The sequence below is a fragment of the Alternaria metachromatica genome (assembly GCF_023757995.1).
Source record: "Alternaria metachromatica strain BMP 0045 chromosome Unknown scaffold_49, whole genome shotgun sequence".
Taxonomy (NCBI): domain Eukaryota; kingdom Fungi; phylum Ascomycota; class Dothideomycetes; order Pleosporales; family Pleosporaceae; genus Alternaria; species Alternaria metachromatica.
In genome coordinates, this window is record NW_026055540.1 from 136,766 (window position 1) to 153,575 (window position 16,810).

The 16,810-nt window shown below is 53.7% G+C and overlaps 6 protein-coding genes across 6 annotated transcripts; 3 read left to right on the forward strand and 3 right to left on the reverse strand.

Annotated features, from left to right (window-relative positions):
- Positions 1 to 454: 454 nt before the first annotated feature.
- On the forward strand, positions 455 to 1,763 carry J4E83_010699 (uncharacterized protein; the record flags this gene model as incomplete). The annotated part of the gene is made up of 2 exons (XM_049337579.1): positions 455 to 1,054; positions 1,104 to 1,763. The coding sequence occupies 2 exons, from the start codon at positions 455 to 457 to the stop codon at positions 1,761 to 1,763; spliced, it is 1,260 nt and encodes a 419-aa protein (XP_049183338.1).
- Positions 1,764 to 3,684: 1,921 nt separating this feature from the next.
- On the forward strand, positions 3,685 to 4,726 carry J4E83_010700 (uncharacterized protein; the record flags this gene model as incomplete). Its single annotated transcript, XM_049337580.1, has 2 exons — positions 3,685 to 3,883; positions 3,933 to 4,726. 2 exons carry the CDS (start codon positions 3,685 to 3,687, stop codon positions 4,724 to 4,726), a joined length of 993 nt encoding a protein of 330 aa, XP_049183339.1.
- A 411-nt stretch (positions 4,727 to 5,137) lies between these two features.
- J4E83_010701 (uncharacterized protein) lies at positions 5,138 to 5,912 on the reverse strand (the record flags this gene model as incomplete). Its single annotated transcript, XM_049337581.1, has 3 exons — positions 5,138 to 5,421; positions 5,479 to 5,805; positions 5,858 to 5,912. 3 exons carry the CDS (start codon positions 5,910 to 5,912, stop codon positions 5,138 to 5,140), a joined length of 666 nt encoding a protein of 221 aa, XP_049183340.1.
- Positions 5,913 to 6,552: 640 nt separating this feature from the next.
- J4E83_010702 (uncharacterized protein) lies at positions 6,553 to 8,098 on the reverse strand (the record flags this gene model as incomplete). The annotated part of the gene is made up of 2 exons (XM_049337582.1): positions 6,553 to 7,538; positions 7,591 to 8,098. 2 exons carry the CDS (start codon positions 8,096 to 8,098, stop codon positions 6,553 to 6,555), a joined length of 1,494 nt encoding a protein of 497 aa, XP_049183341.1.
- A 1,182-nt stretch (positions 8,099 to 9,280) lies between these two features.
- J4E83_010703 (uncharacterized protein) lies at positions 9,281 to 11,820 on the reverse strand (the record flags this gene model as incomplete). Its single annotated transcript, XM_049337583.1, has 2 exons — positions 9,281 to 10,547; positions 10,598 to 11,820. 2 exons carry the CDS (start codon positions 11,818 to 11,820, stop codon positions 9,281 to 9,283), a joined length of 2,490 nt encoding a protein of 829 aa, XP_049183342.1.
- Positions 11,821 to 12,370: 550 nt separating this feature from the next.
- LYS5 (holo-[acyl-carrier-protein] synthase) lies at positions 12,371 to 13,635 on the forward strand (the record flags this gene model as incomplete). The annotated part of the gene is made up of 3 exons (XM_049337584.1): positions 12,371 to 12,429; positions 12,481 to 12,883; positions 12,931 to 13,635. The coding sequence occupies 3 exons, from the start codon at positions 12,371 to 12,373 to the stop codon at positions 13,633 to 13,635; spliced, it is 1,167 nt and encodes a 388-aa protein (XP_049183343.1).
- Positions 13,636 to 16,810: the final 3,175 nt, after the last annotated feature.

The window sequence follows — 16,810 nt, forward strand, 5'->3', positions numbered from 1 at the left end:
TGCGCCGAGCAAACACCGGGTAAATGCCCCGCGTGAAACCTCCATCTGGGGCCCCGTGATCGAATGCAATATATTTGAGCAAATAGCAATCTCCCAAATAGATTGTCGAAGGTTCTCTGCATGTTCTTCCGGACCGTTCTGCGCTGTCAAGATCTTGCGGCGAGGGTTCGAAACAATTGCGACCTTGATAATAGGGCCGAGGCAGAGCTTGCGGCCAATGGCAGCAACAGCCGCCAGGTCCATTGACGATGTTTACTAAATGCAGGCTCCAAGACATTGCGGCTCTTATATCCTGTAATATGTTGAAATTGTTACATGCATGCAGTCCATTAGTACAGGAACAGCCCGCGGCTTCATCTGGTTGTCAAAGCAGCTATAAAGAGGCTCACGGTTCGCACCTCTCCAAGCTCTGCAAGTCCTTCCTTCAAGTTCACGTCTAGTCAATCGTTATATCATGGCTCCTTACACCCTTATCGCGGCGACCCTTCTAGGTCTTGCTGCTGCCCAGACGCCAGGCAACACACCAGAAGTGCACCCCAAGCTCACCACCTGGAAGTGCACCAAAGCGGGAGGATGCAAAGAGCAGAGCACCGCTATTGTCACCGACTCAGCTTCCCATAATATCCACCAGAAGAACTCAACACTCGGCTGCGGAAACTGGGGTAGTGCAGCCGACCCGGTTGCGTGCCCTGATGAGGAAACATGTGCGAAGAACTGCATCATGGAAGGCATCCAAGACTACTCCACGATGGGTGTCTACACTACCGGAGGCGAGCTTCGTCTGGACATGTTTAACCCCAGTGGCGGCCAAGCTAGCCCTAGGGTCTACCTCTTGGCCGAGGACGAGGAGAACTACGAGATGCTTCAACTGACCGGTAACGAGCTGGCTTTCGACGTCGACGTATCGAAGCTGCCATGCGGCATGAACGGCGCCCTTTACCTTAGCGAGATGGAGGCTGATGGTGGACGTTCTCAATTGAACCCAGGTGGCGCCGCCTATGGCACAGGATACTGTGACGCTCAGTGCTTCGTTACACCATGGATCAACGGTGTAGTAAGTACAAGCTGCCTTCTCTCTCAGTACTCATGCTTACTCGTTCCAGGGAAACGTCAAGGGTCAGGGTGTTTGCTGCAACGAAATGGATATCTGGGAGGCAAACGCTCGCTCCAACCAAATCGCGCCTCACACCTGCAGTACCGATGGTCTCTTTGGCTGCACAGGCGATGAGTGCGGCAAGGCTGGATTGTGCGACAAGAATGGATGCGGAGACAATCCCTACAAGCACCGAAGCTCTCCAGACTACTACGGTACTGGCCTTAAAGTCGACACCACGAAGCCTTTCACCGTCATCACCCAGTTCCCTGCCAAGGACGGCGTTCTCCAGGCCATTGTCCGCAAGTACGTCCAGGACGGCGTCGTCATTGAGAACGCCAGGAAGGAGATCATTATGGACCAGGAGTTCTGCAGTGCTCAACCTGGTGCTGAGATGTACAGCAAGCTTGGTGGCCACAAGGGCATGGGTGATGCTCTGGCCCGCGGTATGGTTCTCGCGCTGAGTATCTGGTGGGATGAGAGCGGTGCCATGCAATGGCTTGACGGCTCAGAGTCCGGATCCGGACCATGCAATGCGACTGAAGGCTTCCCTAAGGCGATCCAACAGATTGAGAAGGCACCTACAGTCACCTTCAGCCAGATCAAGTGGGGTGAGATTGGATCCACATTCGCTGGCTCAAACTCCACCATGCGCCGTTGGACTGCGTAGGCAGTCCGCTTTCAAATTAGCTGTAAATATATGAATGAGCGTTTCTGCCGAGTAACGAGCCCACATATTTGTTGACGTGTGATGGCGATGAATCAATGTGCGTTTGTCAAAGTAGCGATGATGTGTTAGCGGGCTCGCGATTGTGTGACTTGGATCTGCTGATATCATCATCAAGATCCTCATCGTATGATCAGGCATGAAAATGGTAACTGTGAGCTCTATGAGTGCGCGTGTCGGTGCGCGAACACGCGTACGCGCCTGACTTGTGACGATCAGCAAACTCCGATGACGCGGGAGTGCGGCCGATGCGGAAAGCACTATACTCCTTTCGTCATTACTACGTCAACATCCGACACGGACGGTCTTCTAGCCAAAAATCTTTGCAGTGACAACGAACATTGCACTCTTCGGCTGTAGAACTGTTTGTCTCTTCGCCTACTCACAGAGACTGTCGTGCGCACACATCTGCCGTTGAGTCGACTTGCTGGGAAGAGCTCACAAATCGACTTTCGCAAACTATGTATCTGTACTGTATACGGTATTAACTTAGCGATGGATCGATGATTGTGCTAATTCTATTTGATAATTTGCTATGACTGTAGGCGACGAAGCAGGATGTGTGAAACCAAGCAAGCGCCCCTACATATCTACTTAACAACAAGCAGGCGTCCACATACGGCCTGCTACCACTGTCATCCAAAGCTCATCTACACACCAAAAGCAAGCTCTTTCACGAAAATTTCCAGACCATGTCAACAACCGATAGACCTAACTCCGGCAAACAATCGCAGTCGGATAACGAGTCATCGAAGTCAGGGTCAACGATGGCATCTACCAAGTCTCTTCTTCGATCCCTGCTTCCTCGTAAGCAGCCAAAAGACACTCATGAGACGAGAAGCACGGGACCACCAGCCGACACGGCGCAACGCGGATTGAACAGGGCCGAAGCTTTAGTCTTCTCCGCAATACACAAGTAGGAAGGTAGTCAACTGATCTTAGACTCCATAGGGACGGCTTCATCACTCGTATGGTCGCATAAAGGCCTTACCTTATTCGACACGCTGGACAACATATTGTGTACATAATGATATATCTTGGCCGCAACGCTGCCACTTGAACCTCCAACTTTGCAACATGCCACATAATCGATGAGCTATCTTCCGATCTCTTCTGACATGATTCTGCTTAATCTGCTTACCTTGACACATCACGCAGAAGCTTCATAGGCTACTTCCGCACTTTGAGACTTTCGCAACATGTTGGGTCGCAATTCATAATCTAGATCTAGACTCCTCGACACGATTCTGATTGCAAACGCTAAGCGTTTGCACACGAGACTTGTAAATTCCTTTCCAAGCGTGCTCTTCTTCTGGCCTATCATTAACTACAGGCGCTTGGGTTGCGATTTTATCACAGAGCGAGACCGCGCTACCGGATGGCGTGATGACCGTGGCCATATTCATTGGGAGCCCCTCACGGCCCAAGCATTTCACGGACACCGTTTGCGGCCCACGAATGACGTGCCTCAGGCTGCACAGCATCACATGCAGTATACATCAGGCAATGTACGAGACTAAGTACAATAGCCTTGTCAATTCCTTCCTCTCTGTCTTCTGTATTCTTTATCGTACGAAAGAACGCAAGTATGTCTATTGTGAATTTCGGATCCGACACGGACTTTGTCCAAGATGATAATCAGTAAGTTGCTCTGAGGGTGTTTGGACTATTGTCGCCGGCAGCGCGTATGATCACAATCACTGTCGCCGTCTGATAGTCCATCGTATTCCGCTGCGTTGCGCATAGCATCGGACGTCATCCACTCTTTTAGAACTGAAGTTAACGAGCTCTTTTTGTTAGGCTGTCGCCGTCTCCTGCCAGCGCGAGCGATTTGGCTGAAGATGACCAAGTCATTTTGCCGGACATGGGCTTCTCGGGCGAAGAAAGGGGAGAGGATGTGTTCTTCTATGACGCTGCTGGGAAAGACGCAATGTTTCGCCGCGGTAAGAAGCGAGTCAGCAACGACGGAGTGAAGAAAGGAACGATCAAGACTGCACGGGGCAGTAAGATCACGAGCACCAGTGGTCCACTCTCTCACCTGAGTACCGCCACCGAGAGCCCAAGTGAGTCTAGTAACAAACTGTTATACTGACTGGTACTTATACCCCTCAGGCAGCTATCAATCTCCTTCTTCCCAAACGCTCCATCCCTCATTCGCGCCACCCAGTAACCGAGCGGAGTCTCCATTGTTTGAACCAGAAGACGGAGAAGCTTCTGACCACGCCTTCCCTGCCCACGGAAGTTACTCCCTTAATCGTCCGAGAACCCAAGGCCCATACAACTACAGCGTCATGGACGGACTCAAGCGCGCAAAAGCCACAAAGGCGGAGATCGAAACCAACATCTCCGTACTCATGCCCCAGGACAAGAAAACCAGCACCCGCCCCAACGTCGAAGAAGACCCCGAAAACATCCTCATCAAGACCCTCCGCCAAGACCAAAAGCTCCCCTGGAGCGAAATCGCCAGCCACCTCAACCAAGAGCGCCTCTCCAAAGGCGAACCAGCAACCTTCACCGACGCCGCTGTCTACAGCCGCTTCGTCCGCAACGCGCTCCGCATCGCCACCTCCGCCGGCGAAATCGGTTTCGACCCAAAGGACTACATGCACCTGCGCAACCCAAACCAGTACTCCAACGCCGAAGGAACAGGTGTTCTTAGCAAGGCGGGCAAGAAGCGCATCAAGGACTTCAACAACGCGACGGAGCTCAAGGATAACTTGCGTCATGCGGTTCCCTCGGAGGTACATGAGAATGATTTGGAGACGCCGCAGATGACGGAGCAGCTTATGGATGCGGTGGCGAAGTGTGAGCGCAACTTTTGGAAGTATGTCGCGGATGAGTTGGAGAGGGCGACTGCGAAGATGTATGATGCGGAGAAGCTTTCTGAGCGCTATCATGCTATTTGAGGTGGATGGGGAGTTTTGGCCTCTCGGATGGAGCGTAGATTAGGTGTATGGTTGGTTTTGGAGGTACCGGTGTAAGCGAGACGCTCGATCGGATTCGGAGATGAGCAGTCGGTTGGTGTCATGCTAGGAGGTACCTACGAGTTTGTTACTTCAGTGGTAAATTGATCTTCGTGGTCAATTTCCAGGGTATTGAGAACGAAAAGACAAAAGTTAATACATCAATATCTCATTTGTGTAAGCCATTTTGCCAAAGTGAAAGTTTCCTTGGTTCATCAAAAGGTGAACTCTATGCACGTCGTAACATTCGCAAACTGCTCTTGTCTATGAAACACCTATTTACATCTACATCAACGTAGCCTTCAAGCTTTGCTCCACGCAAGCATATATGACCCTAGTTCAAACCCTTTGCATCTAGCAAGTGAAAGTAGGCGGGCCGGGGTTGGTGTAGCTTGTAGGAATAGGGTAGTTGATGTTGATCTGAATACCCGGGTCGGTAGCCTTGTACGCGCCAGGGAACGCGACGAGGTTCGAGGGCGCCTTGCTGCCGCCGCCAGTAACCTCAAGCTGTGCGCAAGACAGGTAGAACTGGGCTCCGCCTACGCTCTGAGCAGTGTGGATGGCGATGTGCTCGTTGCGCATCAGGTATTTTCCAGGTGCAATGCATTGGGGGATCTTGATGTCGTAGGTGGCAGCGCCTGCGCGGACAGATGTTAGTATATGGCAGCAGGGTAAGAGCGTTGTGAGAGACATACTCAGCCAGGTCAACTGGGAACCGAACTTGGGCTGTTCGGCGTAAATTCGGAACCAGACGGCGCCGGTAGGGTCCCAGGTGTTGATGTCTGCGCCCTCTGGTACTTTGGCAAGGTACGACTGGAAGGGGCCCGGGTGGTAAGCGTTCGGGTTGACGCTGACCTTTACGTTCGAGCCAGCAGCAACAGTGGTGGTCGCTGTTCCTGCTTTAAGCTGGTTGCAGCGGATGTCGTTGCTTTGCACGTTGCCAACGAATCCATTGTCCTGCCAGTTCTTGGCTTGACGAACACTAGTCCAGGCTGCGGCACCGTTGATGCTTGGGAGAGTGTCTTGAGAGGTCAGCTTGCGTGTTCGGAAGGCGAGCGGTGCAACGGGACGTACAGTGAGCGCTGGCGACAGACGCAGTAGCTGCTAGCAAAACAACAGAGGACTTCATCTTGGCGGAGATCTTTGGCCGAACCTGGAGATGAGATGCAATGAATATGCAGTTGGTGCCGGCATATCAACATCTCCCGAGCGACATATATACTTTGTCTCTTGCCCTAGGCTGGCGCATTCGTTACGAGACACCCACCGGCAATAAGGTCGAAAGAGCCGTACCCATCGCGAGAGACCCGAACCTTGAGCGCGAATTGGCTGTAAGCGAAGATGTACAAGACGATGTGAGTGTTGCATAGATTACGAGTGATGAAGACAATCTATTTGGTGTGCGAGGCGGCTACCAGTCGTACAACGCTAGCGACGGATGCCGCTGCCGATTTTAATTGTGGCCAATGGCAGCACCGAGCTTGCTTGAAATGTCTAAATTGCCTACGTCAACGCCATGGATCAGGCAATATACAATTTAATAGATGCGATCACACGAGTACAGATATTTGGCCTGTCTCTCCACATTGGGTAGACACAGCCTCAAAGACAAGGCGGTTGCCAACTCCGGTTGTCGAACACCGCTAACGCTTACGGTGAGAACACAACATTTGCATGCTGGAGATAAAGTCTAGAAGTATCATGTATTTTTCTTGCTCTATGGGAAAGACTAGAAAGCTACTCGGTAAGCGTCCCTCGGAACGCGACTTCTACACACGCTCTCTCGCCTCCGCGTCCTCACTATCGTGTCTCGCACCGTACTTGCCATCATCTGCACCAGTAACAACATTCATATCCTCGTCGGCAGCCACATCGAAGCTTCTCCCTCGATACTCTGGTCCCAAAGCCGTGAGTAGTATGACATACGCATACACGCATCCCATGAAGATGCAGATCACCAGCCCGTACTTGTAACGGGTCGTCTTGCCTTTCGGTGGAAGTGGAAATCTCTCGCCAATAGTCGCTTCGATGGTCGATGAGGCGGAAGAAGCAAGGTTTCCGAGTTGATAAGATGTACCGACGACAAAGGTGCGGAACGATCCTGGTGAGAGTTCCATAAGGTGGATTGGGATAACACCCCACGCACCCTGGACGCAGAACTGTTGGAAGAAGGCTGCAGCAATGACAGCGTTGGTGGAGACAAATGTGTAGGGATAGAGTAGAGCGCCGCCGATAACGCACATGACGATGATGCTGATACGGCGACCGAAAATGGATGAGCAATAGCCGACGACGGTACCACCGGTCATGGCGCCAAGGTTGGCGACGACTTGTGTGACTGTGACCTGGTTGGAGGAGAAGTTGTACTGGTTACTCAGCATAGTCGGGTAGAGGTCCTGGCTTCCGTGCGACATGAAGTTGAAGCCCGCCATGAGCAAGACAAGATACATCAGCAAAAGCCAATGGCGCTTCAACGCAACCTTGCCCTCCTGAGCAAAGACCTTGGCGGCATTGGGTTGTTCTTCGCGTATCCGCTTGCGCTCGAGGTAAGCATTTGTTTCTGGGAGGCAGAGACGGAAGATGATGAACAGAACTGGTGGGCCTGCACCGAACCAGAACAGCGGTCGCCATTCGTGACCGACGGTGTTGACGAACGCGCGTGCAAAGACGGTGGCCAGTAGGTACCCGAATGCGTAGCCTTGTTGTAGCATACCGGAGATGATTCCACGGGCCTGCTCGGGGCAGTCTTCAAGGGCTGTGACAGTGTCAGCTATCTGCATGATGCGGGGATGGGAAGGAAGACTCACCAGTGGCAGCAGCATTTCCGTACAGCCCACCCATGGCGATACCGAACAAAGCCCTTACTCCCAAAAACTCGTTGTAGGTCGAGCAGAAACCTGTGCCCAGCTCCAACACAATGAAGAGTAGGTTGTTGATGATGAAAGGCCACTTCCTTCCATAGCGATCAGCCGCCAGGCCAAAGATGATACTGCCCACACTTCGCAGCATGAGGACCAATGTAATACCCCATGTAATATCCGCCTTGGTTTTACCAAAGGTTTCGGCAAGATCTTCCACAGTGAGGGAGACGGTGAAGAAGTCGAACGCGTCCCAGGTCCAGGCGACAAAAGCGACGAGGAAGAAGAGCCATTGCTGGAGATTCAGCATACGCAGCAGCGCGATGGGGTTGGCGACCTTGTCGTGGGCAGGCTTGAGAGTGGGGATGCGCGTTGCCATGTAGCGACCGGCCGACATCTTTGCGGCCGGTGGCGCGAACTCGCGCTGCTCGGTAGTGTCGTATTTCTCGTCCGACATCGTGAATTGAGGACAACCCGCGGGTAACTTCAGAACGCGAAGCGTGAGGGGAAGTGTTGTCTTCTTTCTCCGAACGAGATCGACAGACTGTTGAGCTTACAAGAGCTCACAACACACCGAGGGCGCGACGCTTTCTTTAATCCCACTAGACATGCACGCGATCATCGTTGAACCTTCCGCAAACGATATCACAGATAACCAGTGCGACCCGAGCATGCATCCTCGACATCCTCATGACGTCCCCGCAACCCCGCATGTTGACCTGCCATCCAATGGCGCCCCTGCGGGGCGCGGCACGATAGACCAGAGTTGGCTAGCAGGCGACATGGTATGGGCGACACGACAGGGGCTACTGCGTGCTAAGAGTGGTCAAGAGGTGATAAGCGTCGCTTGGCTTGGAAAAGACGGCACAGCGAAGCTTTGTTGAAGGCCGCCGAAAAGCTTGGTTGACGTCAAAGGCTTGGGGCGCCAACGGTCTGAACGCGCTGCGCTCAGACATCCGCGGACGGTTGGAGATAAGTCAAGGCTGTGGGCTCGCAGTCGATACGACATTGATTGGTGATACTATGTGTGGAAGTTGGTCGCGTGAGCTGGTTCCAGCTTATAATGCGTACCGGTGTTGGGTGGTGAGGATCCTCCAAAGTGGAGTGAAGACGCGGTGCTGTCCCACGGGTGGTGGCGCGTCCACCGGCTTATCCCCGCATCTGGGGATCTCTGGACACGGCATTGTCGAATCTTAGTCACGACAGCATTCATCGTCACTGCGAGCTTGAGGCAGTCTTGCACAAGAGTGCATTTAGCGATTGCATCGTCTCGAGCGTGATTGGAAACGAAGACTGGAGGTAGGCGTTGGGGCTGAACAACGGTTGCAGGATATCGTACGCAGCCGACGGCCTGGAGGCAGATCTAGCTCCGAAGTTCGCGACCGGCTCGTCGCTCGGCAAAGTTGCTGGATGCCTGGCAGACCACCAGGCATTCAGAGTTTCTGACACAGTATTTCGGAAAATGATGATGCTTTTCATATTGATACCGAGACTGAAGTTCGTTGCTCAAAGCTCAACGGAGGATACAGGAAGTCTAATCGCAGTGAAACGCTCATATACGCCAATTCCCAAATGCAATGCTCACATACTCTTGTTCGTCGTCTATAGGCAAAGAAGTTACGTGCGTCGTTGAACTGACTCAAGCTCTGCTGGAGACAGCCCGGGAGCTCTCTGCAGAGCTTGCCCATTCTTCAGTGAGTCGCTCCAATTCGGTCATGCGAAGCGCCTCCTCGACACTCTGTACAAAGTGTCTTGGACCACCACACATTTCGATAATACCGCTCTTGTCGAACAGCTGATAGACGGGACTAGACTCTTGCGGTACCCTGCAGAAGAAGACTCTGACATCCCGCTTCCTGTAAGACTCTACAATCTCAGCCAGGACCTGGGCACCGGCGCCGTCGAGCGAAGTGACGCCATGAACATCAAAGATGACGTTCTTGTTGTGTTCTGCACGGCGAACGCGAGGTAGGGCAGGATGCGCCTTTTCCGTGCCATGGTCTTCCAGGCGACGCAGACGAGTCTTGAGGTTTCCGGTGTTGGCAAATGTCAAAGGCTCTGGGATCTTGACGATCAGGCACCCTTCAATGAATTCGACATCTCCGGGGTGATGTTCCGCGTTTGAAAATTGGTTTGTAGTTCCAGGCACGCGGCCCAGGATTTGAATGCGTGGGCGAACTGAATGACGAATCAAACGCAGGATGGACAGACCGATACCAACCCCAATACCACGCTTCAGATCCCACACGATGGTGATGAAGAAAATGAGGCCCATGAGGATCAACTCTGACCAGCCACTGATTTTAAGGAAGAACTTGACATCGTGTGGTGCTTCCTCAACGAGCGAGTATGCTACTACTGAGACCATGGCGCAAAGAACGCCTTTGGGTAGGTAGTAGAAATACGGCAGCATGAAGACGGTACACAGAATAGTGATGAGGGACAACAAGACTGAACTCATTGGTGTCAATCCACCAGTGGATGCATTGACCTTGGATCGACCATAGCCACCGAAAGCTGGAAGCGCCATGAAGAGTCCACCAGTGATGTTTGCAGTACCCAGAGCAATGAGCTCGCGGTTCGCGCTTAATGGCATCTGGACACCATCCTTGGTGTGGTCACCGCTGCCCAGCGACTTGGCAGCAACGGAAGACTCAAAGAAGCCCAACATAGCAATGATCAATGCCGTGTTGATGGCGTCGGATACATACTTGAGATGCGAGGTCTCGAAAGGGAAGTGAATGGTAAATAGTTTGGCGCTGGAGTTAACCTCTCCAAGGACAGCAAGGCCTTGTTGGTCAAGGCGATATCTCCAGGTAAGCACGGCAGATAGCACGACAACAACAAATCGGTCAGGGATGTAGGCGACATTGGGGTATCGGGGTTGTAGTCGCTTCTTGAACTCTCTGCGGATTTGTTAGTGAGTCCAGCATGAAGACGGTGTCTCGGAACATACCGGAAGAACATGATAATGAAGAAGGCAGTGAAGGACATGGCACATGTGAGGCCATGAGCGCGTCCAATATTGCGAAAGAGAAAGACGACTTTGTCCAAGCAGCTGCCGTGGGATACTTGGTCAGCAGCCAGTCGTGCGAGCCCCATCTGGGGAATGAGTTGGTCTACAAAGATGACTACGCCGATGGCGCTGATGAAGCCTCGCAAAAAGGGCCGGCTCAGCACATTGTCAAGGAAACCGAGTCGGAAGAAGCCTGCGATCAGGATGAAAGCACCAGCCATGCACGTCACGATGCCAGCGATCTCGGCATTACGTCTACCGTCGTTGTCGCCGGTAGTGCCCTTCTTGATGTTCTCACGCACGATCTCGCCTATGAGGAGGGAGCCAGGCGCCTCGGGACCAACAATCATCTGCGGACAGGTGCCGAGCACGGCGTATATGAGAGGGTTCAGGGCGAAGCTGTAGAGACCGTGGACGGGCGGCAGGTGGGCGAGGTTGGAGGCGTAGGAGAGGGCCATGGGGATGTAGAACGAGGCCATGGTGATGGCTGCGATGAGGTCGCCCTTGAAGTAGCGCCACTTGTACTGCTGCGTCCAGTTGAGGACGGGAATGTAGTACTTGAGGTACATCATGCGCTTGTCCTTGATGCCGTGGCGCTCAGCGAGCCAGCGCGTCGTGCTCATCTTCTGCCCGCTCCCCTTGTTCATGACGCCGTCTGCAAAGGCGTCGCCCAGTAGAGCGTGTGCCTCGTCGGGCGCATCGCCCTCTGCCGTCTCGCGTATGCCAGGGAAGGTGCCGCCGAAGCTCTGCTCCGAGTGGATGCTACCCGCGAAGCTGCCATAGTTGCGATGTGCCGCCGGCCGTCCCTCGGCCCGGTTGAAGGTGCCCCAGTCCTGCTGGTTCAGCAAGCGCGTGCGCACCGTGGGCTCGAGGTCGATCTCGATGATGCCGCCGGGGGGAGCGACTTCCTCATGGGTTGAGTGTACTGACGTCGCATCCGTCGTCGGGTGGATGCCGTCGGTGGAGAACTCGAGGTCGTGGGGCGCGGCGCTGCTCGACGGCTGGGGCTCGTCGTCGTCGTGGTAGCGGCGGGGACGCATGGTTTCCTCGGGTGAGCTGGACCTGTCCGAGGGCGCATGAGCCTGGCGGAGCTGGCTGGGCGTCGAGGGCGCGTGTGCGTGCCGGGCACTGGCATTGGAAGAGTCGCGCGAATGTGAAGCCATGCTGCGCGATAGTGATAGTGATATCGAGGTGCAAGCACCAGCGAATCGGAGACGAGGTAATAGCCGTACTATGGACGGCGGCGCGAGTGCGAGCAGCTTTTCGCAGCAGCAACCATAGCGCTCCCGAGGCAGAACAGACGAGAGAAAAGCATGGACGTCGTGGTGCAGCGTATTTTGCACGCCGGCAGAGGATCCTACCTAGCTTCTCACTCCAGCGCCGCCGGCCGTCGAGCAATGCACGTGCGAGGTGCTGCAGTGCCATCCAGACCGCCGCCCCACTACTGGCCAAAATGTCTCAAGCTATGTCATCGCATGTCTCCAGGGCTCTGTCGTCTAACGGCGCAGTGCAGCCCTGCAGTAGCGCCGTTCTCGGAGCTCGAATTTGGAGTCCCGGCGAAAAAGGCCATGGAGTCATCGTGGCCTTCAGTCCGCGCCGACTATTCCCCACACTCCGAGATCCGATACCTCATAAGTAGAGCACATTGAGAGACGCCATTGAATTGAGCACTCTTTTCAAACATACCAAGACGTCGGCCATCTACCGCACAGCATGTCGTTCCCTACACTACACGCCCGCGCAGAGGCCAAACCGCTTGAGCACCGCTCATGGTGAGTCCACTGTACCCATCTCATGTATATACTGTACTAACAGAATTCCAGCCTCACTCCCACCACCACCAAGAAGCTGCTCGATGCTGGCTACCCCGTTGTCGTCGAGCGCTCGCCCAAGGACCCCAACTACGCCCGCATCTTCAAGGACGAGGAGTTCGAGCAGGCAGGCGCGACCCTCATTGAGGAAGGCGCATACAAGAACGCGCCCAAAGATGACCGCATCATCATCGGACTGAAGGAGCTACCCGAGGACAAGTTCCCGCTCGAGCACACTTTCGTACACTTTGCGCATTGCTACAAGCAACAGGGCGGCTGGGAGAACGTCCTCGCCAGGTTTCCCCGTGGTGGAGGCACCCTGTACGACCTCGAATTCCTGCAGGATGAATCAGGCAGGCGCGTTGCGGCCTTTGGCTACCACGCGGGTTTTGTCGGCGCTGCCCTGGCCATCAAGGTTAGTCGACCCCACAACTACACTGCTACCATACTGACAGCTGCTAGACCTGGGCATGGCAACTCACCCACCCCAAAGGCGAGCCTCTTCCCGGTCTAGAAACCTTCACCGAAGGGCGGGGGTACTACAACAACGAGAGCGAGCTGATCGCCCAGCTCAAGGAGGACGTCGCCGCTGGTGAGAAGGTTGCTGGCCACAAGCCCTCCAGTCTGGTACTAGGCGCCCTGGGACGCTGCGGCTCCGGTGCCGTCGACCTGCTGGAGAAGATTGGCTGCCCAGAGATCAAGAAGTGGGATCTGGCTGAGACCAAGGAGCGCGACGGCCCCTACCCCGAGATCGTCGAGTCAGACATCTTCGTCAACTGCATCTATCTCTCCAAGCCCATCCCGCCCTTTGTCAACAAGGAGAGCCTCCAGTCACCAGGCCGCAGACTCAGCGTCGTCTGCGATGTCTCATGCGACACCACCAACCCACACAACCCCATTCCCATCTACGACATCAACACCACTTTCGACAAGCCCACAGTCGAGGTCCCTGTTGAGGGTGACGGCCCTAGGTTGTCCGTCATCTCCATCGACCACCTGCCGTCTGCTCTGCCCCGCGAGTCATCAGAGGCCTTCAGCAACGCTCTGCTGCCCAGCCTCATGGCCCTCAAAGACCGAGCATCTACACCAGTATGGCAAGGCGCAGAGAAGCTGTTCCAGGAAAAGGTCCAGACTCTGCCTGGCGGCGTTCCCAAGAAGGAAGTATAGGACTTCTCGCCTGTAGGCTCATCAATGCTGATATGAAGTTACGAAATGAAGGATAGAAATGAATGACCACATGCATGGCACGGCCAACAGCACTTCAACTGGTCCCCTCTCAGTTCATCGATGATCACTTTGCTAATCAAACTCACTTTCCAAGAAGCCTTACCAAAGATTTCCTGACGCTTGTCCTCTGCGTCTATACCTGCTTACATCTCAACATTCCAGAGCATGGGAGAACAAAGTGGTACCGAAACTTGCCGAAGCAGCTAATCTGGGCACTACTCTGTATCTTTACTCTAGAACTGATGGGAATTATGCTTTGTCATTACGAGGCTTTGCGAGCTATCCCGCATACTACAAAGGTCACCAACGTCGCTTTGGTGCAGCAAATCGCCGAAGGCCAACTTGAGAAGGACATGAGCAAGGCACTTTCCCTACATGATTCGGCGGATGATGCAATGAAAAGACGAGCGCTGCCCGTTCAGCGCACCCGAACATTCTCTTGGACAAGACTGCATAGTCACTACGTTCTTCTGGGCGGATCTGTACTTGATCGCAGTGGCTTGGGACCTAACGCGGTCCCCGGTCAGCGCGAGCGTTTTACACTTACAGCAGCCGGCGCACTGAAGCTCGCGGAACTTGAACCAGACATGATTCCAGATATTGATGCCGAGTAGATCCGCGACAAGGGCAAAGCCGACGCTTTTGTCAAGACCCTGGCGTGTGTATACAAGCGCTGTGGGTCCTGATTCAGATTATCGGTCGACTCGGCACAGGCTACCCGATCAGTGTCCTCGAGATCACTACGTTCGCCCACGCTTTGTGCTGCCTAGCGATCTACTTCTTATGGTGGGACAAACCTTTAGGCGTTGACGCTCCTACCTTCATCAAAATCCCGGGTGAGCGCTGAGAAAGCATTTGCGCATAGTTACTCATGGCAAGCTGGTTGGGGGGCTTCTCGACAAATCTGTTACAAAAGCCACGGCGAGGCCATTTCGACTCAATGGATAGGTCATTTGGTATGCAGACCCTCCAACGAGCTTCCACTTGTCGGCAGAGACGATGAAATCCGAGCCATCACTGAAAACGGCACACTGCAAAGAACAGAAAATCCATTCTTTCTCAAGTCTATGGAAGGAATCCATGACATCTACTTCGTGACCGCGAGTGGCCCTATCATGCTAGACTGCCTGCCATTTAAGAGAGGCTAGGTTCTGACCCTGTCGTCAGCAGATGTTCGGTGCCTTGAACAAGCTCATCATTTGATGCAGGGCGAGCCTCAATGGGATATTCCGTACAGCATTCACCGCGCTAAGCGATCCGAGCAGTCTCGGGCCATGACAAAGCTGCTGAGCGACGCAATAGGAGAAGCATGGGAGACTAGACCACACCCAGCAAACGAATACCTAGCATCTCATGCCTTCAACTTTCGCCGTGTCGGCGAAACCCTCAACTTCTGTCAACCGCATCATGGCGATACACCAATCCGCATCTAAAGCAAACGCTGGACCCAAGGCCAGCCCAACGAACTGCCCTTGTATCAGCGGAGAGATCGCCACGCAGCGCGTTGCTGGTCTTCACGTTGCCTCGACCGCATAAAGTGTTTGGTTTCGCGTTTCACCGAGCAAACCAATCGTTCCAGATGGAGACATTTCCATCGCTTGCAAAGCATAGCAGTCGTATGGTGTGATGGCGTCGCCACACATAGCTTTTCAGAACCAGCAAATCATGTATTGGTGACAATGAGCGGCATGATGTGGCACTGCCTATGGAGCGTTGCATCTTCTGGCATGGAATGCTCATTTCCACACGCGGCCTGAAAAAGTACTGTGGCGAATATAGGCATTTGTTTTCACTGCAGTTGCCCACATCATGACCATGTACGCCGTTGTGAGACGCGCTTTAATCTCGCACATCAATTGCAGCCGCGGTGGCAACACTCAATTGGGGACAGAAGCGTGGCAATCATGGCGTCCGCCGCTTGCCGCCAAAGTCGTCTATGTCTGCATTTTATTTGGAGTGCATCTGCTTTATGTGTGTGCTCGGGTGTATCTGGTCTAGGAATGCTTTGTCAGTGTACTGTATGTACCTGAGAGGGTCTACGAGCAACCGGCGTGGATTCGTTATGTTCCGCAATTCAGTGCTAGACAGAACACTTGAACGAGAATTGTCCTAATGCTTTAAACTGTAGCACTTACTGTATCATTCGTGTCGTCTTTGCGAAGGTATGTCCTCGTCAATTACCGACGATGGCTCTGTGTGAGCGGAGCCTTGGCAAGTAAGACAGCCTTACGCGTCAAATGAGGATCAACACGCGAGAAAGACCGCCCCGCCCCGCCTCAACAACGTCCTCACGCCGAGAGACACTCCATCAACAAATTCGCAGCGCGCAAAGAACGCGATAATCGCAAACCGCCTCTTCAACATTCGTGCGACTGCTTGCAATGCGCCACAGACGGGGTGCAATGTTCGCGCGCCAACCGTGTCAGAAGTGCTCACACCGCTGCGCAGAATGTCTGTATTTTCCCGGACGTCAGACGTGACGGACCTCTTATCCTACTCCAAGCGATACCGAATCACCAATAGCTATTCATAGAAATGGCTTGCATGTAGATCGGATCGATCACGACGACAAAGGTAAGTGTACAGCGCCTACCTTCGCGGTCATGCTAGAAGAGCCGAGTACCGCAGCATGAACCTGAACAACCATCGCGGGATACACCGCCGAATGGTTTGCTAAGCACCCGTCTACACTTTCATCCCTAGTACGGGTGTCTAGCGTTGTTCTGTCTGTTCCAAACTTCTAATCTACTTAACTTTCGTGCGCAGCCTTTGCGACCCTGGCGAGTGGCTTTGCTGTTGTTTCGGTAAGAACCTTAAAAGCCACGCCAGACACCCGGGGGGAGTGTAGGCGTCGCGGCATGTCAGATTGTCTCGGGCCTACTCAAGCGACCAAATGAACGTTTATAGCACCGTCTTACCTCGATTTCCAAACATCGACTTGTCATCTCATCCATCCACATTCCTTACAACAACCTGGTTTTTCCAAGTATCTCATCCATCCACGTTTCCCACACCAACCTGGTTTATCCAAGTATTTCAGTCCTATAGCCTCGGTAGCAGACACGCGCTCGCTTTGTTACTATGTGGAATCAGCTTCGCTCCTCCTTCGGCTTCC